Source organism: Empidonax traillii, unplaced genomic scaffold (genome assembly GCF_003031625.1).
Source record: "Empidonax traillii isolate 1590-97213 ecotype Southwest subspecies unplaced genomic scaffold, ASM303162v1 scaffold717:size860381, whole genome shotgun sequence".
Taxonomy (NCBI): domain Eukaryota; kingdom Metazoa; phylum Chordata; class Aves; order Passeriformes; family Tyrannidae; genus Empidonax; species Empidonax traillii.
Window position 1 is genome coordinate 95522 of NW_020955910.1, and position 23438 is coordinate 118959.

At 56.1% G+C, this 23438-nt stretch overlaps 2 protein-coding genes across 5 annotated transcripts in view; one reads left to right on the forward strand and one right to left on the reverse strand.

Annotated features, from left to right (window-relative positions):
* The window catches only part of EPN2 (epsin 2), a 37631-nt gene extending 35505 nt beyond the window's left edge, over window positions 1-2126 (reverse strand). For 3 of the 4 annotated variants that reach the window (XM_027900291.1, XM_027900292.1, XM_027900286.1), the window contains exon 1: window positions 2022-2126. The gene's annotated coding sequence lies outside the window, so the exon portion shown is untranslated. The remainder of the gene's footprint in view (window positions 1-2021) is intronic. The other variant, XM_027900290.1, reaches the window with a different exon arrangement.
* Window positions 2127-18827: 16701 nt separating this feature from the next.
* On the forward strand, window positions 18828-23067 carry GRAP (GRB2 related adaptor protein). Its single transcript, XM_027900273.1, has 5 exons — window positions 18828-18991; window positions 19985-20082; window positions 21128-21250; window positions 21641-21809; window positions 22756-23067. Exons 1-5 carry the CDS (start codon window positions 18914-18916, stop codon window positions 22939-22941), a joined length of 654 nt encoding a protein of 217 aa, XP_027756074.1. The 5' UTR covers window positions 18828-18913; the 3' UTR covers window positions 22942-23067.
* The last annotated feature ends 371 nt before the right edge of the window (window positions 23068-23438 follow it).

Below are 23438 nucleotides of genomic sequence, written 5' to 3' on the forward strand. Positions count from 1 at the left end.
AGATGGAGAGAGGTTATGTGCAAGAGCGTGGTGTGATAGGACAAGGGGGAACGGCTTCCCACTGACAGAGGGCAGGGATAGATGGGATACTGGGAAGGAATTGTGAGGGTGGGCAGGCCCTGGCACAGGTTGCCCAGAGAAGCTGTGGCTGCCCCAGCCCTGGAAGTGTCCAAGGCCAGGCTGGACAGGGCTTGGAGCAACCTGAGCTAGTGGGAGGACTCAGGGTTGGAACTGGATGAGCCTTAACGCCCCTCCCAACCCAAACCATTCCATGATTCTAGGATCCTGTTGGCATTATATTTCATTTCCTAAAGGCTGATATTAATTTTCGTCCCTCAGTACATGCAAAAGTCAAGCTGCCCTGCAGGAGAACCCTGGTGATGTCGCCGAGTTACTTCATGGCAACAAGGAAGTTACAATCAGCACCCCCAAGTCAAACTTCCTCAAATGTAACCCACAATCAATTCAGCCTTATCAGCATCTGCCTCCAGGAATGCACACTCACGGGTCATTTGAACTTGATAAATTTTGATAACTTAGTTAAATATTTAATATAGGCAAGATAATCTCTGAAATTCTGTCAAGCTAGTTTACCATTACTTCCAGTTTATAATGGAAAATTTATCAAAAGTTTTGATTCTTCCCAATAAAACACTGTATTTGAGTTTGCTCAAGAACAACATATGTGAGAATCAGCCAAGACAAACATATTTAGAAGCAACTCCTAAACAGGTTCCATTTTGCTAATAATATCACTGTAATCTATTTATATTTCTAATCAAAAATCATTCTACCATCCCACATTCCACATCCCAACAATGCCATTTCCTACGACCTTGTGCCTCACAAAACACAGCAACACGCTGGAATTACGCAAGAGTTCAGTATTACCAAAAAACATGTATTTCAGTGGAGAGAATAATAAAACTTAATCTCATGGCCTGATTTACACTCTGAACTCCTAAAGTCACACTCTACAGCCCGTAACATCTGCAGCGCCTTCACAAGCTGGACGAATCTTTTAGACCTCCTGTTGAAAATGGATGTGCATGCAGACAATTCAGAGTATTCTCTTAGTAGGTAAGAACAAGAAATGTGTCCAAGTGCTGTAAATTTTAAATCTCACTCGGCTTTTCAGCTCAGTGACGATACCACACTTGAGAAGGGGGAGGGGGAAGCATCACACACACCCATAAAACTGAGACCAAACGCTACCAATGTTAAAGCCCCATGGCTTGAAAGTCTCATATTTTAATATCTCAATATTTATATTAAAGCCTTATGGTTTTAAAATAGGGAGCTGCCATAGCGGGCAGGCTGCGATAATTACTGCTCGATACATTTCACAGCAATAATGCTCAATGCAATACAGCTGGCTGACTACCCAACCCCAATCTGTAGCATCACAGGTACTGCAGGTAAATTTAAGAAAAAAAAATATTTACATATGTAGATATATAGATAGATAGATATATCACAGAACCCCTGTTAGGGTTGGAAGGCACCTCCGGATACCATTTAGTCCAACCCCCCTATATAAAGCAGACCTTTTAAAATGATTAAAAGCACTAATACACACCTTCCAAACGGCGATATCCCTGAAAACAGAATAAAATGACCCCCGCCCCGCCGCGATCGAGGCGAACAGCGCCGGGTCTGGGGGTCGGGCAGGGCGGGCCGGAGCTCCCCCCCCCCCCCCACACCCCCCCCGCCCCGAGAGCCCCCCGAGCCCGCAGGCCCCGCCACCATCCCCCGCAGCCCCGGGAGGCCCATCGGCAGCCAGGCCCAAACTTCGGGCCGCGGGGGGCCCGGCCCGTCCCCGCCGCCACCCGCCCACCCACCGGCGACAACAAAGGGCCACCGCGGCCGCCCCGCCGCCCGCCCCGCGGGGACCCCCGGGGGCCCTTCCCGCGCCCACCCCGCGCCCACCCCGCGGAGGGGATGGCGGCGGGGGAGGGGGGGAGGGGGTCCCGCCCGTGCCCCCCGGCCCCAGCCCCGCAGCCCCAGGGGCCCGCGCTGACCTGCGGGCGCGGGGCGGGCGCGCTGTGCCGGTGTCCCGGTGCCGGCGGCCGCGGGCTGCGCTTGACACCCACACGCACCATCCAACATGGCGGCGGCGGCCGCGGGGAGGCGGCGGAGGAGGCGGAACCGGCGGCCGCGCGCGGCCCCGAGGCGCGGCCGCGCTGAGGGCGGGGTGGGGTGGGGGGGAGCGCGGCGCTCCCCTCCTCCCTTCCCTCCCTGACCGCCTCCCTCCCTCCTTCCTTCCCTCTCTGCGACCGACGCCGGGGCTGCTCCTCGCAGCCGGACCCGGCGCCAGGGAGCTACAAGGCGGGATCACCCGCCGGGCGGAACCCCCGGGGAAGGGTCCGTGTCCGCCTCTGAGGGAGGAAGGGTTGGGGAGCCCCCTCAGGGCTCCCCTGATTTCAGGGCCAGGAATCCACCGAGAGCCAGAGTCAAATAATACAAGAAAAACGTCTATCAGTACAAAATAACCACAGTTATGGATCAGGGAACACTTCAGAGAGGGTTCAAGCTGCCTCTGAGGGAAGGAGAAGGCTGGGGGAGCCCCCTTGGTGCTCACAGCTCATGGGGAGCCCCCTCAGGGCTCCCCGGGTTTCAGTGCTAGGGATCCCCCAAGAAACAGAGTCAAATAATACAAAAAAAAAAAAGAGGTCTATCAGCACAAAATAACCACAATTATGGATCAGGGAACACTTCAGAGAGGGTTCATGCTGTCTCTGAGGGAAGGAGAAGGCTTGGGGAGACCCCTCTGCGCTCTCAGCTCCCAGGGGAAACAGATTTCAAAGCCAGGGATCCCCAAAAACTCAGCGTCCAATGTGGGCTGGCAGCCCCTGAAGCAGAATCACAGAATCAATTAGGTTAGAAAGGACCTCCAAGATCACCGTGTCCAACCTGTGGCAAATCACCACCTTGCCAACTAGACCAGAGCACTGAGTGCCACATCTCCTCTTTCCTTAAAGACTTCCAGGTGACTCCACCACCTCCCTGGGCAGCCCATTCCAATGTTTAATCACCCCTCCTGTGAAGAAATTCCTCCTAATGTCCAACCTGAGCCTACCCTGGCACAGCTCCCACTACCTCACACAGCGCGGTTACTGCACTTTCCCTCCTCCTGCCAAAGAAAGCAGTACAAAATAACCACATTTATGGACCAAGGGACACTTTATGGACACATTTACGGATCAGGGATGGAGCTCTCAGGTCGCCACGCCAGGGGCGATGAAGGGGAGCTCGGTGGGGACACAGAGGCACACAAAGGCAGCAGGAGGAGCTGGCTGGTCTGGGTGGGTCAGAGCACATGTCCTTCCCCTCTGGGGATAATGACTAAACCTGTGTCCGGCAGCGCAAGCTGGAGGAGGCTGCTGGACCCATTGTAATGCTCCCTGAATATATATTTGTTCCCTTCGTAAAACTGTGAGACAATTCAAGGAAACGGGACATCGCTGCTCAGGAGACGGTCAGGGTTGGCGTGGGTCAGGGGAGAAGCTGGCTCTGTTCGGATCACAGCTGGCTCCGGGCAGTGCTGCTGGTTATTTAAAACCCACATTCCTGAGGAATCTTGCCTTACTGAAGCATGACAAAACAATGGAAAGGTGGAGCAAAATCCAGTGTATGAGGTATTGCTTTAAAGTGAAAGGAGGGTCTAGCCGAGCACTACAGACTTCATCAAATCCCAGAATGGTTTGGGTTGGAAGGGATCTTAAAGATCACCCAGTTCCACCCCCTGCCATGCACAGGGACACCTTCTACTAGTCCAGGTTGCTCCAAGCCCTGTCCAACCTGGCCTTGGACACTTCCAGGGGTGGAGCATCCACCAGCCCAGCCCTTTCTCCCATGGAGTCGGTATCAAATCTGCCACAGATCTGAGGTTTAAATACAGAAGAGCAGGGACTGCAGTGAAACACAGAGTGAGCTGCAGTAAAAGCAACTTGTTAAGAAACGCTGCAAGTTCCAATGCCTTGAACACCATCTGGGAGCTGGGAAGCTCCAAATCTTCTGCAGCAAGCTGCAGTGCTGGCTTAGCTCGTAACCTTGAGCTAGGAGAGGTAGGCAGAATTAAATTCTGGGTGAAAAATATAAGGTATCGGCACACATCTGATGCTATCAGCAGGAGCTGAAAGAATCCTTCCCCCTTTTCTTCTTTAGAAGGAAACAGCAATGATGGAAGCCCAGTGATTCTGTGCACATTCATTAATCCTAATGATCAGGTGCTGACAGCTCTAAAGAAGGAGAAGAAAGCTCTTGGTTAAAATAAAATGGGAAGAAGAAGATTGTTCCTGCTGCCTTGTCTCCTGCCTCTGTCTTCCTTCCAGGTCCAGGCAGACAGCTCTCAGGAACAGGAGGCAGCTTCTTCACCATTCCCAGCTCCATCCCAGGTGTCTTTCTACAGCCTAAATGTGCAAATCAGCAAACCCAGCAAAAAGCTCCTGCAGCTGGAACACCTCTGACAAAAAAAAAAAAAAAAAAAAAAAAAAAAAAAAATCTGTTTTCTATCAACCAGATCGAGCCACTTAGTGTGAGCGAAACAAGCCAGTCAAGTAAAATTACACTTTTTAAATTATTATTATATACATGTTAATGCCTTAAATTGCACTGTTCCTGCTACACTGGGCAGGTATCAGAGTGACACAGCTGCAGCAGCAGAGATCTGCCCAGGCTGCAAAAGGATGGTCCCTTGAGGGGAGAAAGGACTGGTGGCAGTGCATTTTGTATTAGCAACAGGAGGTCACTGCATTTGTCCTGTGATTTTAAACCTGGGCGCTGAAAACTTCCCACCCCAGCCCTGCCCCATCCCCCTTTGGAATGGGCTGGACCACACCTTGGATATTGACCCGAGCCACTCTCAGATCCTTCCCAGCCCACAGAGTTTCAGCTGCGTTGGCAGAACCAGAGTTCAAGGCCACGATTTGCAGTGGGAGTTAGGCACCAGGAGCCGATTGCCGCGGCACCGCCCTGATAACCACAGGGAGACAGCAGATCCCAGAACATCCTGGGCTGGAAGTGACCCACAAGGATCATCGAGTCCAACTCAGGACAACCTCAAGAATCACAGACACCTTTCACCAGACCAAGTTGCCCAGAGAAGCTGTGGCTGCCTCATCCCTGGAATTGTTCAAGGCCAGGTTGGACGGGGCTTGGAACAACTTGGTCCAGTGGAAGGTGTCCCTTGCCCCCAGCAGGGGAGTTGGAGCAAGATGGTCTTTAAGATCCCTTCCAACCCAAACCATTCTACAAATCCCACGACGTTCCTGAGAGCGTTGTCCAAACCCTCCTGGAGCTCTGCCAGGGTTGGTGCTGTGCCCACTGCCCTGGGGAGCCTGATCAATGCCTGACCACCCTCTGGGGGAAGAACCTTTTCCTGAGATCCAGCCTAAACTTGCCCTGAGGTGTTTTCATGCCACTGCCTCAGGTCCTGGCACTGGTCACCAGGGATAAGATGGTGGCAGCGAACCCAGCGAGTGGGTGTAGAGGGGCATGCAAGGCAAGGAGCAGCAGGATAGGGAAGAGGGGGGTAAGGAGTGGGATGCCTGGTACGCAAGAGGCTCTCCCAGTGAAGATGAGGAAGGCACATCCTCCCCCAGCTCCGCTCAGCCGCCGCTGCCCTCCCAACACACCTAGGGAAGAGCCAGGAAGCCATGGGAGGGCCCGTTCCACGGCCATAATGGGAATATCACCCACCCCCACAGACACTACGGCCACGTGGGGCTGAGCACACCACTAATTAGCTAATGACTGTGTTCCAAACGCCTGGCCACGGTGAGAGCGACAACAGGGACAGCACTTGAAGAGCGCCGGGCAACGACAAGCGCGTTCGTCCCTCGTCGCTGACCCCAGCCCCGCATTAACAAATAGGTCACAAACAACGGTGCTTTACAGTGATCTAATCCTCCAGCCATATGGCGGCTGCCCGAAAAAACACTGGGAAAAAAACGCTCTGCCCAAAAGGACGCCCGAAAGCTCTGCAGCAACAACAACAACAAAAAAATAAAAAAAATCCCAAGGAAAACTTGATAAATATATCCCTGCAGTTTGAAATTTGATTTCCTCGCTCTATTGTCTCTCATTTCCTGAGAGCTGGTTTGGTGGATCGCGTTTTCTGCCCCTGTCTCCAGTGCTTGTAAGCAAACAAGGCTGAATCTCATTAGCCTGATGCATGGCTCTGGCTGCCTGCAATCCGATCGCTAAATCACAGGCATTTTGCTCCATTACTGGTTTTCCTTCCCACTCCTAACCTACAGGTCTTGGGAGCAATCAGTTCAAAAATAGAGACGAGCATCATCTGATGAAGGTGTGCCTAATGTTCAGCACTTCAGTCTGTATTAAAAGAGCCAAGTAAGAACCTGCCTCGCGTCTCGGGAGGTTGGGCACCTTCCACCCGCACCATCTCCAGTGGGAGCTGGAGTTTCTCAGCCTTCCTGGGAAGCCACATGCTTTCACATGGGGTAAATGGGGACTTAAGTCCTTAAGTGCCCAATTTGGGAAAAAAATCTGCTAATTAAATAGTCTGGGCAAACACAATCATTATTGTCCTTAGAGCCAAAGCAGTGAGATGTTTCTCAAGGAGCACAGACCCTCCTCAGTATTTTCTGAGCTGTCTGCACATTGCTGACAGTGATAGAGAATATATTCAGATTATACAACTCGATGTTCACCCCGGGTTATTCCCTCCTGGATTCATGAATATTTCATTGAAATATGCAAAGTCTGAGTTACAGTCTCGTCTGCTTCAATTAGACACACAGATCCACAGGGTCTGCAGCCCTACCATGTTTAGAGGCTTCATCTACAAGGCACGGAGAACCCAAAATAACAGTTGAGGTCCCATCACATTTGGCCTGCTTCCTTCAAACATCTTTAAATAATTCTAGTGAGCAGGCAGAAGTCAGAAAGGTGCTGAGTGAGGGAGAGTAGAGCCCAGTGAACCTGTGCCCAAGTTCAGCTGGAATCAACCCAAGCTGAATCAGAACGGGGCGGGAGGGTTTTCGTTTCATTTGTGATGCAGACAAACTCGTGGAACTGTTTCCAATGCAAATGCTCCTTTTGACAAGTTCAAAATTAATACACCTCTCATATGGGTATTCAAACCAGACCTTTTCTGAACACGTTAGCAGATTCATGAAAAGAGCAGGGGGAATGCAAGCCCAGCACATTCTGGTTTTCTCAGAATGAATGTGCTCTGACACTGCAAGAGGCAGTGACGTTGGAAATGTGCTTAGTTCTAGTAATTACCAAGTGTTGTGTTTCTTTAGAAGCCGGAGCCGTTCTCGTCTGTGGGCACCTTCCCTCATTCCTTTCTCCTTACTGCTCCGTAGGTGCAGTTTCTCCCATGCCACAGCAAGGAGCCAAGGCTACTGCACTGCTTACATTAAATCCCACTAAAGCCTCAGGGTGAAATTCCACAAGTTTTAATTGACCTAAGTCAGGGTGTTGTGGTTCCTGCCCTTCCTCCACCGCCCCTTCCCATTCCCTCCCTACCGCCAACACCAGCTTATACCACCTGTGGTGAAGACTAATCACTTTTTTGAGGGGGGAGGGTGTTGCTTCTCAGCCAGTTCAGCTCCCTGAACCAGCTCACCAGAGGGTCAGATGAGCACCCCACGAGCAGAAAAGAAGGGCATGAGACCATGCAAGTCCCCTCTGACTCGTGAGGGGGTATTTTTCTTGTTTTATAGAATACAGTGAACATGTTTGACCTGAAGAGCCTGGATTTGCTGCTTGTTTCCAGGCTGGGATTATTCACCCATTAGGACCATCTGCATAGATCTGAGTGGCAGATTCAGGCCCAGAGAAGTTGGGCTCATTTAGTGTCACCATCTGGCTCCCCAAAGCAACTCAGAGCCTGGAAGCTCGTGCTGGAGGACAAGAATTCCATCACAGTTGGTACAGTCTGTTCTGTCCCTCTTGGCTTTCTCCTTGTCATGACAAGAGGACTTCCTGCCAGGCTGGAGCTGATGGACAGTGTCATCCAGAGCTCCTCCTCATCATTCCTGCAGCCACCCAAAGAATGTCACCACGAGAGTCAGACCCTCCCTTTTGCCCCAGGCCCATCCTCAGACCGATGGAGGCCTCACAACAACAGCCAAACTGCAGGATGACCTGTGTTGTTGCACAAGGATCTCAAGTGGCACGGGATTATCATCACTCCTCCCAGCTGTTCCTTGAGGGAAACCGCCCTGTGGGCTTCTGTGCTCCTGGCTCTGTAATATCTTCAGAAATTTGGGTCTCCTCTCCTCATGGTGGGACAGGAATTTTGGCTGGAGAAGGTGGCAAAAGGGGTGGGAAGTGATGTGTACCTACAGGGTATACTCAGCACAAGGTTTTTTCACATTTAAGCACAAAAACACGGAAAAGCACCTCCTTGGCCACGGGAAGCAGACCAGGCACTGGAAGCTGCAGGTAATTGGAGCTCACTCTTTTAAACCAACACACTGGAACAGTGGTGCCACATCCCTGGATGCCCATCACTGATTATCCCAGCTGAAAACCTGGTAGTTTTCCCCCCTCGGCAGATGAAAACGAATGGCTGTCCCTTTGGTTTGTGTTTGCACAGCACCCAGCCAGTCCTTAATTACTTGGCCCAATTTCCAGGTTTCTGATTCCCACTTCTGCAAGTAACTTCCTCCATTCCCAGGCTCACAGAGCCAGTTGAAACTTTCATATCTGCCTTCATGGTTGTGACTCCAAATGTGTCTCTGCTGCCCCATCACAAAGAGCATCTCGTCCTCAATGGGGCTTCCCAGGAATTTTCATAATGTCAAAAACACTAAACAGCAGTGCAGAGCTGTAAGGACATGGTCCCTGTGTGATCAAAAAGCAGATTAAAAAATTCACCAGCTGGGCTGGAAGAGATTCATGACAAGCCATCAGGACTCCACAAAGCAAACAAACTGCACAGCACTGCAGGCAAGAATTTCAATCCTAGCGCTATCCGACCAGGCTGCTCCATGGATCAGCCCTTCCCTGAGCTCCTCAAAACCAGAAGGTTTCCTCAGCTGGGCAAAAATGTCCATCTTCAACAACAGCAGATCTCAGGAACCATTTGAGCATCTTACCTAGTCAAGCAGGTTATAATGGGCTGTAATTAATACTCCTACGAGCTTCCACATTCTTATGGACTGAGCTGGAGAAACACTGGGTTGCTCCCTGACCCTGTGAACATCAGAGGAAGTCAAACGAACCTGTTTCCCTTCTGATCTTTAGAAATCAAACATCTCTGATGAGAGGAGGCGAGAGGCAAACACCAGCACTGCTGGGAGCTGCCTGTGCACAGCCCAGTGTCTTCTGGGGCACAAACCACAACAACCTCAGTCAAAAATAACTGCAGAGCGAGTTGCTACAGACAGCAAGTTTCCCCTGTCCCTCAAGAAGCCTCTCTTACGCTTGCACATCACTCAGAGTGGGCTGGAGAGGGGGGGGATCAGGGGGTGCAAACCAGGGTGCAGCCACAGATTTCAGCAATACTGAAAGTGGCCTTCGGTGAAACGCGTCAGCTGAACAGCCCAGACCAGGAGGGGGGAAAGCCAAAGAAGCCCAAACTGCCTGATGTCATGGAAGCCCCACATCTGTCACCAGCGGGCCGGAAGGAGAGTCTGTGGCACTTGCACAGTTCAGCTGAGCAGTGCTCTGCACTCAGCAGGATCTCACCCCCTCGGAGAGGAAGGGCTGTGCCGTGCAGATGGTTTCCTCCAAAAAGCCACCAACTGACCCTCTAATGAAAACTGACAGGCACTTCCACACAAACACCCTGTGTGTCTCGCTCTTCCTTACAGCCCCGTTTCAAATCGTGTCTGCATCAGCTTTTCCAGCCTGCACTTGAGAGAGAAACGTGACACTCCAGTGTTTTCCCTCCGGGCAGGGCAGGACCTCTTGTTTTGCTCCGAGATCAGAGCCTGGGGGGAGGCAGGAAACTGGAGATGCTGTCACTCAATGAGTGCCTCTTTCAAGATGCATCTTGCAGACAGGGCTCTGGTTAGGGAGGTGTCCAAGCCCTGGGTTGCTGCATCCTGGGAGAACACAAGGAATTCTCTCTGCTCACCCACTTTCAATATTTATCATAGAATTACAGAGTGGTTTGGGTTGGAAGGGACCTTAAATATCCTCCAGCTCCAACCCCCTGCCATGGGCAGGGACACTTTCCACTAGACCAGGCTTAGGGTCATCCCCCCTTGTCCCCTATCACCACATGCCCTTGTGACAAGTCCCCCTCCAACCATATCCTCCCAGTAACCTCCACCATTCCCTATAAACCACTACTGGTGTTCAGTTTCTGGGCTGGACACTTTTGGTTTTGAGCAGGATGGATGCTCTTATCTTCCCACACGTTGGCACCCAGCTCCAAACCTTCATGTTTATCATCTTGGAGAGCAGAGGCCGAGTGCAGCACACCCACATGCTGTTTTTCTCAGCTCTCCCAAACAGGCTGTCCTGGGTTTCTCCCAAAATCCCCATCCCTAGACTCTCCATTCACTGGCATGTTCTCCACCCTCCAGGCTAGAGCCTTTAAGTGAGTGGCACATCTCCTAAGCCTTCAGCACCCAGGGGTGCTCAGAGCCTGTCCTACACAGATTTAAACATATGCTAAAATAATTTACTGAACCAGTAGCTGTCTTTGCCCTGGGGAGCCAAGAACAGCACAGCTGCAAACCACTGGAGGCTGCATTCCTGATCCCAGCTGAGGAAGCAGCAAGCAGGTATCAGCTTGGGAGGCAGAACCCAAGCTATTCTCCTGGTCTCCAGAGGGAGAAGACACAGGTGCCCACACTGGAGAGGGGCTACAACCCTTTCCCAAGGTGTTTTTGAGGGGCTCCCAGAAATTACTCCAGTCCCTTTTGCTCAGTGTGCTCAGTCCAGCCTGTTCCTTTCACTCCACAGGTTTCCCGAGCTCTTCCAGCCACTTCATCCTCCACATCACTGCCAGCCCTGCTCTCCTGCACACAGCCTGATCCACTTGGAACTGGAGCTTTCCCACAATCAAACTCTTGTCCTAATTGTTCATCTGTGCCCTTGCAAGGCATTCAGTGCCCTGTGGTGCCTCCAACTCTCTGCTCTTAAGCAATACCAGAGGTTGAATCATGGAGTGTCCTGAGTTGGGAGGGACCCACAAGGACCATCCAGTCCAACTGCTGGCCCACAGACACCCCAGCAATTCCCCCCTCTCCCTGAGAGCGTTGTCCAAACCCTCCTGGAGCTCTGACAGCCTTGGGGCCGTGACCATTCCCTGGGGAGCCTGTTCAGTGCCAACCACCCTCTGGGGGAAAACCTCTTCCTAATATCAAACCTAAGCCTCCCCTGACACAGCTCCATGCCATGAAATGGCATTGAAATCCCAGTTCCTGCAGCAGGGAGAAAACCAGCAGGGCCAAATACTTCTCCAGTGCAGCAGGACATTGTCATGTAACATTAATGTGACAAGCAGACATAACACACCACTGTGTCCTGCTGCCACCTCAGCAGCAGCTCCACGAGCTGCAGAGCTGCTCAGCCTGCAGTGACCATCAACCAGCCCCAGCTGCCCAGCAAAGCCCTAAACCCAGTTCCTCTTTCAGCCTGAGAGAGGAAGAGAGGGGAGGAAGGAAGAGGGCAAATCTGCATTTCAGATGCTTGCTGAAAGGCACGCTGTGTATAAACACAGATATGTAACCTTTTGCTAAGTGCTCTGCTTGCTACTGCAAGTGCATCTCTGTGTGTGTTTGTACCGTGCACACACCTACATGGGGAGGGTTTTTATTACCTGTGCTAATGTTAGTGCCTGACATCACTCAACCCACGAGCCCTGCTGGAGCCACACTGTTCCTTTGCCATCGGCTTCACAGGGAGGTGGCCCAGCTCCCCCTTTTCCTGGGGATCTCAAACTCTTCCATTGAAACAAATGCTGTTTCCAGCTCTACGGGAATATTTCTAGAGAAAGCAGTGCCTTGGTTTTCCATTTAAGATGAAGAATTGCCTCCTAGGAGTGCTTTTGCTAAGAGAGAGCAGAAAGCAAGAACACACATCTCAGAGCAAACCCCTGGGCAGTGTTCCTTTAACACAGGCCTCATCCTGGGCTCATTTACCCAGACAGGTATCCAGAGAGGCTTCAGCAAAATTACCCTGGATTTCCACAGCTGCTGTGTCAGAAATCACAACCCACCACAGCCCCAGGCAGGAATCCATCAGTTCTATTGCGGCCTCTCAAAAAAAAGAAAACCTGCACTCGCTTTTTCCTCTTGCTTTGCACAGGCAAAAGCACCAGTCAGGGAAAGCAGCACGAGAGATGAGAGTGCTGTGCCACCAGAGCAGCAGCTTTATTCGGCTTGGTTTTCCAAAGGGCAGCGGATGCAGCAGCGCAGAGTGGGTTGGGACAGGCGAGGCCACACGTGTGGATTCTCCCATGTAACCTTTGAGGCTGTTTGCTCATTCCAGAGCCGGCAGATGAAGGCTGGGCAGTGTCTTCACAGCTACCTAATTACTAAACATTTCCTGCAGATAGTCAGCTGAGGAGGGGAGAGAGGTCACAGCGATGAGGAACGGCCCAACCCTGTGTCAGACTTCAGGGAATCCACACGGACCTGCCTCCGCGGGGCCCGGTTCTAGAGGGGAAAAGGCTGCACCGTTCACCGCAGCAACAGGAATAAATCAGCGTGAAAGCAGAGCTGGGGGCTCTCCTGAGTATCCCCACAGGAAAGGGCAGTGTGGAGCATCCTGGGAATCCACAGCTGCACCTGCATCCACACACAGAAGGCTTCAGTGCTCCATCTTCCCTCCGCTTCCTCCCTCTTGTGTTGCCCATCTCTGCCCTGAATAGGCAGTTTCAGGAGGAGCACAGTGCCCGGATTCTCTGGGGTTCCGCGGCGCATCCGGCACTCGGCGCGTTGTCCCCGCTCCATGCCCTGCCCACCCCCTCCCACCGCCCGGCGCATCGCCAGCCTGGCCGGGATGTGGCACCACACACATCCCCCCAGCCTTAGGAAGTGGCCAGCAAAGGAGTCTCCTCCCTCTGGCCACTGGCCCTCGGCTGTCCCCAAGGCCGGCACCACCTGCTCTGGCACTGCCCGGATCACCAGGAGCTCAGCCAAACGCACAGTGGCCAAATCCCAAGTGGCCTCTGCAGCCCTGGGAAGTGTCACCTGGGCACGTCCTCCCACACACACACCCAATCAGCCCTGCAGTGAAGGGACACCTGCCCAAATCTCCCCCCAGAGCAGCAGGGTGGGGTATGGTGGCCGCTCTTGCCACACTGCCGGAGGAAGGCATGACGTGAGCTCTGGCTTAATTGGTTATTAATAACTTCTTTGTTAACAAGCCAGCCCTAAGGAGGAACCGAAATTTGACTGCTTCTGGAGAGCTCAGCACCCTCTGCCAGCAATCATTCACAATTTCCCCCTGCCTGGTTTGTTTTTTTTTTTTTTTGTTCCCAGGAATCACAGCCCTCCCTCCCCGGTGAGTCACGGCGGTGACAGCACGGGCCCCTCACCTACGCACGCGGCACCGGCTTCTTGGCTGGGTTTTTCTCTCTAAATCCTGGAAAAATAACAGATGCTGTTGTTGAGGGGGAGCTTCTCAGAATCTGTTCAGGCACCAGGCTGTGTCTGGATGTGACCAAATTCACAGTTCCCCTAAAACGAGCCCTGTGGGAGCCGCGGAGCTCCCCTGCCCATGGGTGGTTGCTCCTGCCACCCCATGCTGAGGGCGAGGAGCCTTCCCCCATGGCAAACACAGACAGCAAACAGCCTCCACACCCAAATCCCATGCCTCCCTGCCTGCTTTCTTTGGGATTTCCAGTTAAAGGGACCCTTCTGATTTCTCCCCCATGCAAAGATGTGACCCTCTCTCCACCTCCATGCTGTGCTCACAGCACGAAGCACAGGGGGTTTCCAGCCTCAGCCATCTGGGAATGGCTTCTGAGGACCAACAAGAGATGGCAGAGAATCCCCCACTCCCATCCATGCTGCAGCACCAGTCCAGCCAGGAAATTTGGGTATGGGGACCTTGCCTTCCCCCTAACCAGCACAGGCAACCCAACACTAAGGATGAAGATTGGACACCAGACATTACAGCACTTGCTCCCCCCAGAAACCTCCATCAGACATTCCAAGAGCAGGATTCAGCAGAAAACATTCCTCACACAGCATAAAGCAGAGCCTGACCTGGACAAGGGCACCCAGCAGGTCCCAGTTACCCCCAGGTGTGTCAGGGACAGCAGCAAAATCCAAGGACTAGACACAGAGCACACAAGATCTACTGCCAGTTGAACACCAAGTACCTGGTCCAGGCAGACCTGAACAGCTCCATCTTCTCCAGGTCACACCCAGGGAAGCCACAGCCAGCTGGAGAGAGGACACTGTACAGAGGGACTGCCCACCTTCTCCTCTCAGTGTGCCAGGCTGCCAAGGGGAACTATCTCAGGGAGCAACAGGATCCCAGAATCACCTCCAAGCCATTGCCAGAACAGAGACCATCCCCAGCTCACCAGCCCAAACAGAACTGCTGCCCTCCATCTCCTTTTATAGGGCCCAGGGAGGCCAATACCCTTCAGCTGATGCTGGCCCTGGTGATTAACTCTTTAATTGTTCACACCTGTGTGACCTGATCCTGACCTCTGATGGGTTCCCCTCCCAGTCATGCCCTGGGCCAAAACAGAGGCCTCACCTGTCCCCAGAGCCAGGTACCAGCACTGCTCACATCCATCAGTCCAAAACTGAGCTCTGGGAGCCCCCCAGGAAGCATCCAATGTTTGTTCCCCAAAGGCTGCTCCGTGTTTGGCCCCTTCCCAGGAGGTTGGTCCCAGCCACCCTCCAAGGCTGCAGCCCTCTTGAGGAGGCTGTTTGGGATGAGCTGCCCTCTCAGTGACCCTTCCTGCAAGTTTAGGGTTGAATTCCACACCTGAGAGTTCATGATTCCCAGCCCCAACCATCCATGTTGACCCCAAGGAGATGTAGCTCCACATCTGGAGGCCACCAGCACTCAAGGAGCCTCTCAGGGCCACACTGGGCCAATTGGCCTCGGGTCTGCTGGCTGCCCCTCCTGTAAATGTTTTCCTGCAGGTCCTCTGGGATGATGAGAGTTTCAGAGGGGTCTGATCCTCCGTACTCAGTTGCACCAGGGTGTAAATGGTGACACAAGTTCCTTGGTGTGGGCTGGGCTTTGCAGAGAAATGGGGTTCCGCGGAAGATCTGACGCTCAGGAGTGACCGACGCGGCCTCTGCTCCAGGGGGAAAGTGCTGACTCTGAAATGCTGTTTGCAGGCGCTGACGTGGCATTTTCTAGCCCAGGATGTTGCTTCCTGTCCCTGTGGGGCCTCAATGGGGCACCCACTTCCTCGAGGGACATCCGGATCCCCCTCGCCAGACATCCGGATCCCCATCCCGAGGGCTGATCCCGTCCCCAGGCACACAGGCAGCTATGAGTGCCACCTCTGCTGACCTGCATGCCTGGATTTATCCACATACAGCATCCAGGCAAGGGCTCAAATCCAGGCTGTGCAGCATTCCCAACCCCTGGCACAGTGCTGTGGGATGGGGCAGGACCTGTCCCTCTCCCTGCTCACTCCAGGGGCTGTGGAACGAGGCAGCTCATCCTGCCCAGCCCTGCACCATCCAGGCCCAGCTCACTGCCCCTCAGGAGGCAAAGCCAGGCTTGAGACACCCCCTGCTCTGCTGTCCTCCCCACACAGCACCAAGGGCTGGTGGCACAGCACAGAGCTCAGGGGCACTGGCCCGAGAGGAGCCCATAACAAAGCTCCCCAGGCCCCCAGAGGAAGGGGAAGAGGCTCCCCTCCCTCCTCTTCCTCCCTCCAGAGTGGGGATTTTTCAGCCAGGTAAACACAGGATGTTGATGAAACAGGGGCTGGGCAGATTGGGCAACCCAGGGAGTCAGCAGGAGCTCCAGGCAGCTCCCAGTGCCCAGAGCAGCCATCCAGCTGGGAAAGGACAATGCCAGAGCCCCCAGCACCTTCCTCTGCCTGTCCCCAGGGTCATGGAATTCCCCTGTGTGGAGGGAGAGGCAGTGTGGGATGGTGATTAAACCCAGGATGAGGTGGGTGAGGTGGGCTCCCACCCACTGCTGCGTGCCCTCGGGTGATCCACTGCACCTCCCTGGGATCCCTTGGGATCTCCTGCCAGGCTGGGCCCATGCTCAGCACCCTGCTTCGGCCTGCAGGCTCTGACACCCGGCCAGTGACAACCACGTGGCACCTCCTGTGTCCCTCTGGGCACTGGGGGCACTCAGGGCACGGGGATGGGGGCACAGATGGTCCCATATCCCAGGCACCAGCTCACGGCTGGCACTGCAGGGACAGGCTCTGCCCCGCTCCAGTACAGGGTGTGCTGCACAAAGTACAGCTGATTGACAAGGCACAAGGGGGAAGATGGTGGAAAAAACCCCAAACCCTTGTTTTGATGTTTCTTGGATGTCTCAGGCCTGTGGTTAGTCAACCACTGGCTGCCAGTTGGAGCCTGCAGGGCTCAGCAGCACAGCTGGCAGCCGGGCATCTCCGGGATCCAGGATTCTCCCAAGGGCTGGTGAGCATGGCACGGGGCGGATTTGGAGCGGGCACAAGGGGTTTTTGCCAGGGAATGACGCAGCTGGAGGACAGGATGTGACAGGCATCTCATGTTTTGCAGCACCAGCATAAGGGGTTCCCTACAGGGGTTCCCTGGAAGCAGCAGATGCTGCACAGGTACCAAACACCTCGCTGGGCACTCCTGCCCTCCTGGGATCAGGGAATCCTGTCCTGCTCCATGGCAGAGTTGGGATGAGGCACCCAGAAACCAGAACATGGGAGTGTTTCGCTGCCAACCCAGAAAAGGGGCTGCTCTGGCATCACTCCTGAGTGCTGCTGTCACCCCCACAGTGACCACACTGGCACACTGGTGAGCAGGAGGGACCTGGACCCAGCACAGGGACCACAACTGGGGCAGCAGGAAGGATGGAGTGAGGGGAGGGGCTCGGGGAGGGGCTGTGGTATTGAAGGTGACAGAAGGGCTGCCTTGCTTCCTTCAGAGCAGGAGTGGAGGGGTAGGTGGCACTGTCCCCAGTGTCCCCAGTGTCCCCAGTGTCCCTCTGGGATCTGCTGCCATCTGCTGGCAGGATCCCATCCTGCTCCGGTCCTGAGTCCGGCACTGTGCCAAGGCCAGGGGACCCCTCTGTGACCCCATTGTCCTGTGCCCCACGCCCAGGCAGTGTGGCACCACCCATGGCTCCAGCCCGGACACCCCGGGGGTGCCCCCCAAACCCCCCTGCTCCCAGCCCCAGGAAGCTGAGCCCCCAGACTGCTCCCAGTGTCCACCTACAGCTCAGGGACTGTCACCCCAAAACCCCTCTCCCTGGGCTGTGTGGTTTCTCCCACACCAACCCTCCCAGTGCCCAGACATCCCCCCCACTGCCCTATTGTTCCTTACCAGGGGAATGGAATTCCATTCCTTCACCTCGGAATGGACTTCGTGTCATCCAGTTTGGGCTGATGGACACAGGGACAGGATCAGGCTCTTGGCCACAGCAGGGATGGAGCAGTGGCTCTCTGCTGGGCTGGATTCCCCAGGGAACATCCATCTCCATCCTCGCCAAGGCTGCCAAGGGGTAGGGGAAGCTCATCCCAAAGAGAGTCATCTTTCTGCTGCGTTCCCATCCCCTGGGTCTCTCCAGGACACGGCTATGCACCAAGTCCAGTCCTCCATGTGACAGCAGAGCTTCTATGGAGCCTCTTCCCACGGCCTCCCTGACCTTCCTGGCCTTCCCAGTGTCTCTGCTTCCCCTGGGACCAGCAGATCCCAGGGATAACCATTGGGGACCGGGGCCTCACTGGGTGTGGGGACACCCAGGGCCACCCTAAACATCTCTCTCCTCTTCCCACGGGCATCAGAGCCTGAAAATGGCCTCAGTGGGGTCTTATATGGGGTCTGCTTTTCAGACATAGTCAGGAAGTGGGATTAAGGTTTGGAGGAGGGGAATCACCGAGCCCGTGTCCCCACAGCGGCCCTGCAAGCACCACGGCTCATCCCACCATGGGCAGATGGCAGCGGCGTCCTGCTCCTCGCTGGAAAGCGCCCAAATCCACGGGCAGGGCCTGAGCTGCAGCTGTCCCTGCTTTAATTCCTCACAGCAAAGCGAGCCAGTGTCTGGCAGATTTTCCACACGCTCCGTGCCCCAGCCCACACACAGGAAGGCTGCACAGCGCCGGAGGCCTTCCCGCTGGGAATGATCCACGGCGGGCGAGCCCTGCTCGCTCAGTGCCCGACGCCCACCAGAGCTGCGGGAAGTCGGTTTAGTCCAAAAGGGATTTCTTATTTCCCGGCCCTGCAAAAGAAAGCCGGGAAAAAAAATCAACCCCCCAAAGGGACACAGCCCAAAAAGCCAGTGACAGTTGTGCTGAGATCCGACTGCTCGGAGCTGGGACACGGCGTGTTGGATCCGAATTCCAAAGAAACCAGGTGTGTGCGTCCGCCCACCTCCCTCCGCCTCCGCCATCCCCACCCTCCGTGATTTTCTTTCTGCTGGAACAACCATTCCCACCAAGCCACCTTTTGGCAGCTGAGCCTTTGCAAGACATCAGAGGCTCCCACACCAGCACTGCCAGCGCTCTCCAGACACGCTTCCCAACATCCTCAGCCTGCATCCAGCCCATCCCCGCCCTGTTCCCATCCAAAGCCCCACTGCTGCCCACCACCCACCGGAGGGGACGCCGTCCCCTTGTACCCCTGGCACCCAGGTGTGCTGGCACAGCTCCCCACCCCTCCCAGCACATCTGGGCAGCTGTGCCCGCCCGTGTGCTGCTCCGGCAGCGCAGTGACATCAGCGCGGTTTCCTGCCCGCCGGCACCGCTGCGCCGTGTGCTTGGCCCCGACCCCAGAGCCCCGCGGGGTGCTGAGCCCCAGGCAGCCCCCCGGGACCCCTCCGGACCCCCCCAGAGACAGCCATGGAGTCGGTGGCTCTGTACAACTTCCAGACGACCGAGAAGGACGAGCTGTCCTTCCAGAAAGGGGACACCCTGAAGGTACCGAGGGCAGGGGGTCACCAGCCACGGGGGGGGGTTGGATGCTGTTGCTTTTGGGGGGACAGGGGGGGCACAGGGTGACACCAGTGCTTTCATGGCCCCTGGCTTTGTTGCCTCTTTGGGGCTCTCTGTGGGGTACAAGGAGCCAGCCTTGAGAATTTTGGGTACTGCTTGTCTGTGCCACCAGAGAGGGACATCCCTGGCTGGGACATGGCATGTGGGCCCCCTGGCCACTGGTGCCACCAGCTGTTCTCTGTAGCAGCCCCCCAGGGCTGGAGCACATTTTTCCTGCCCCACTGAGGCACTGGGGGCTGCAGGGCTCCAGCAGAAGGAGAGCATGTGCCCACCCAGGCACTGGCAACAGGACAGGCTCTTATGGGGCTGATGCTGCAATTCTGGCAACTCCTCCTGGTCCCCTGGCACCCTGCAGCCCCCCCATGGGTGCAGCCACCCCGGGGAGGGGTGAGGGCATGGTCTGGCTGTCACCCAGGGTCCCAAACTCACCGTGCCTGTCCCTGGCTCCCGGCGTGTTTTCCCTGTGGCCCCAGCCCGTGGCCCGGGGTTTCGGATCCTGTTTGCACAGCTGTGCCAGCCCCTGCGTGGGACAATGGAAAATGGTGTCACACATGAGTGGGTGTCAGCACCCTGCTCACACTGGGGCACTTCCTCCCACGGGGCACCCACTGCCACCATCCTGGGGGGACGAGGGGCCTGGCGGATGTGCCGGCTACTCCAGGGACAGGTTTCACCCTCTTCCACTGTCAGGGTTTTGGGACAATGCCAGGCACTTCCCAGCTGTTGGCACCCACAGGGAGGCAAGGAGGGCTGGGGGGAGCACCCAAGTGCCCCCAGACCCCCCAGACCATGTCACTGTTGGCAGAGCCCCCTTTCCCCAGGTTTTGGTGGGTGATGTGGGGTCTGGGGCAGCAATGGGGGTCCCAGGGGAGCAGCAGCCAGGCTGGTTGATGCCTCCCTGTTCCTCTCCTCCCTTAGATCCTCAACATGGAAGATGACCAGAACTGGTACAAGGCTGAGCTGTTTGGCTGCGAGGGCTTCGTCCCCAAAAACTACATCAAGGTCAAGCCACACCCGTAAGTGCCATCCCACGGCGTGGGGAAGGGGGGCTTGAGCACCCACCCCCCAGGCAGCGATCCCAGCGGTGCATCCCCATCCCCAAAGGTCTGCCACGAGCCAGGGTAGTCCCACACGTGGGGAAACTGAGTCCCAGAGATGGGGTCTGACTGCTCAATCAGCCTGCCATTGTCACCACAGCCCGAGGGAACAGGAGGCAGCAGAACACCCACGTACCCCCGCCACACCGAAATCCAACCCTCACACCGGGCTGCCACTACAAAAATGATAATTGGGGAACAACAAAGAGTTATGGGATTACAACTGCATTAGACACAATCCTATTACCGTGTTATTAAAACCCACTGTAATCCACCCCTGATTTAACCTGTGTTTTATGGATCATTAGCCCCTGGTAAATCACATTTGAATGCCAGAGCAAACGCGTGGGCTCAGGGTAGCCTGGGGCACATCCCGCTGGGGCACATCCCCGGGGCTGGCACTGGGAGATGCTCTGTGCTGAACCCCGTGGCTGATCATTCATGGCACAAGTAGCAAAAGGTCTCCGTGGCCTGAGGGCCCAAAATGCCCAGATACAGCCCTGGCAGGGATGGGAGATGGGCACTCTGCTCCCCCACCTCATTTTGGTAGCTGCCACCAAAGCAGGCAGGAGGGTTTTATCCTGGTGTGGAGGGCTTTCTGCTCTACACCTGGAAGGGCTGCTCCCATGAGGGGCCAGGGGGCACAGAAGGAGGGGACAGGCAGCAAAGTCGGGGGATGAGGCACGTGACGTGACCGGGCAGGTGACAGGATGCGGTCGCGGCCGTCAGCGATGTGGGAACACCTCTGCACCCACAGCACCCTGTGCTGCCTCCCCCCACAGTAAATTGGGAGGGGAAGGGAAGGGAGAAACTGCTGGAGGGGGTCCCAGCTCCCCATGTGGATCCCTATGGAGAGCCCTCTCCTGCTGGCAGCGGGGCTCTCGCTGCCTCCCTCCTGCAGGGGGGGGGATGTGGCACTGGGGTGTCCCCGGCTGTCCAGGGGTGCCCAGCGTGTCTCTCCCAGGTGGTACGCGGGCAGGATCTCCCGGCAGCTGGCAGAGCAGCAGCTCCTCAAACGCAACCACGTGGGAGCCTTCCTGATCCGCGACAGCGAGAGCACCCCGGGGGAGTTCTCCATCTCCGTCAAGTGAGTGGCCCGGGGACGCGTGGCAGGATGGGGGTCCCTGCAGCCCCCGCTTTGGGGACTGAGGCATCAGGTCACCCTTGTGTGGGGTCCAGGCCAGCCAGGCACTTTCTCACACTGCTAATCCCCACTGAAGCGTTTTGGGAGGTTCTTGCCCATAATGACAGGGATTTGAGCTCTGCTGAGCGTCACCAGCGTGGCAGGTCCTGCCCCTGCCCGGGGGCCTGGCGGAGACAGGTCCCTGCAGTGCAGACACCCCAACCCGGCACCCCCAGGTGCACTCCAAGGGGTGTGTACTCAGCACCACCAGGCTTTTCTCACCTTGCCAGAAGAGGGTCTGGGTGATGCCAGCATCCTACGGCCAGGATAACATCCCTCCTCCTCCTCCCACAGCTACGGGAAGCACGTCCAGCACTTCAAGGTGCTCCGGGAGAGGAACGGCAAGTATTTCCTCTGGGAGGAAAAGTTCAATTCCCTCAACGAGCTGGTGGATTTCTACAGGATGACCACGATCTCCAAAGGGCAGCAGATCTTCCTCCGGGACGAGGACCAGGCCCAGGAGGTACAGCCATGGATGGGGCCACAGGGACATGCAGAGCTGGGGGTGGGGTGATGGAATCGCTGCTCCCAAACCCCTGCATGAGCCCCCTCCAGCCTCAGCATCCCCACAGAGTGGGACAGGGACATCCTTGGGACACTTGGCCCCCAGTTCTCCAGTGTGGAGCAGGAGAGGCTGCAGCAGCACTGCAGGGAGGAAAAGCCCCCAGAGCAGCTCAGCAGGGCAGAACAGGGCAAGGCAGGTCACCCTGGGCACTTGCCACCACCCTTGGGCCAGGGACGCTGCCCAGGGCGGGTGGCAGTGCCTGACCAGCCCGGGACAGGGCACAGCCCTGGGGCAGTGGTTGTGGAGGCAGCAAAACTGGACCTTGGGAGCTGGGATGGGAGAGGCTCCAGCATCCAGGAGGGCCTGGGAAAGACCTGGGAAGGACAGGGGTACCAGCTGCCTCCAAAGGGAAGGTGTCCCCTGAGCACCCATCTTGGCTCTCCCAGCAGCAGGAACAGGGAGTTTCTTGGGCTTTGGGGTGCTCCCTGTATGCCAGGCTCTTCCCTGCATCCCACACTGCTCCTCTGCACCCCAGGCTATATCCTGCACCCCAGGGTGTTCCCCTGCACCACAGGGTGTTCCCCTGCACCCCAAGGTGCTCCTCTGCATCCCTGGCTCTGCCCTGAGCCCCAGGCTGTGGCTGCATCCCAGGATGTTCCCCTGCACCCCAGGCTCTTCCCTGCCCTCGGGGCCATCCCCAGCATTCCACTCTTCCCGTGGCAGGATTTCCCTAGCCTCCCTCTCTCCCCTCAAAGCAGGCACACCTCCCAAGGCTGGTCCTCGTCCCACAGTGGCACAGTGTCCCTGTCCCTCTGGGGACCCAAACAGTGCAACCTGGTGCAGAGGGGCTGGTGGATGGGGACCCCTCTCCCCCCGCCAACCTCTGCCCTCCACTTCCCTCCAGGTGGGGAGACCCCGATTCGTACAAGCCCAGTTCGACTTCTCAGCCCACGAGGGCTCCCAGCTGCCCTTCCTGCGCGGGGACATCATCGAGGTGCTGGACTGCCCTGACCCCAACTGGTGGCAGGGGAAGATCTACGGCCGGGTGGGCTTCTTCCCCCGGAATTACGTCCATCCCATCCGCAAGTGACCCTCCCCCGGCCCCGCGGGCGCGGCAGGACCCGCCCCGCTGCCCACACCCACCGGAGCCCCTTCGTGCCCGCACACGGTCTGCATGTCCCTTCGTCCCCACGGACCCCGCAGCCTTAAGAACTTTCCCAGATGACAGCAGCAGAGGGGGAGAGCACGTGTGCCCCAAACCTCGGCTCCTCTCCGGGCCCTGTAAGCGAACACCCACCTCCAGGGAGGGCTGCGGGCAGCCAGGACGCAGCTCCACAACCCCATGGAAGGATGAAGGGACTCAGGGTGCCAGGGCAGGCTGATCCAGGGGGCTTCAGTCCTGTGGGTGCTGTTCATAGCTGCAAAGTGTGGTTTATAGTTGTTGTTTGGTTTTTTTTTTTTTCATTTAGAGCCTGTAAAATGTGTTTGGGTGATGCCCACGAGTGTGATCATTGCCAAGGTGGTCCTGTCATTGAACTCGTGCCCCCACTGCTTGATGGTCAACCCACAGCAGCGACAACCCCCCTG

Excerpts from the sequence above, each read along its gene's own strand:
- GRAP (XM_027900273.1), top strand. The coding sequence starts at position 18,914 with ATGGAGTCGGTGGCTCTGTACAACTTCCAGACGACCGAGAAGGACGAG. Across the intron at positions 18,992-19,984 it reads AGAAAGGGGACACCCTGAAG|ATCCTCAACATGGAAGATGA; the intron begins GTACCGAGGGCA and ends CTCCTCCCTTAG. Across the intron at positions 21,810-22,755 it reads ACGAGGACCAGGCCCAGGAG|GTGGGGAGACCCCGATTCGT; the intron begins GTACAGCCATGG and ends ACTTCCCTCCAG.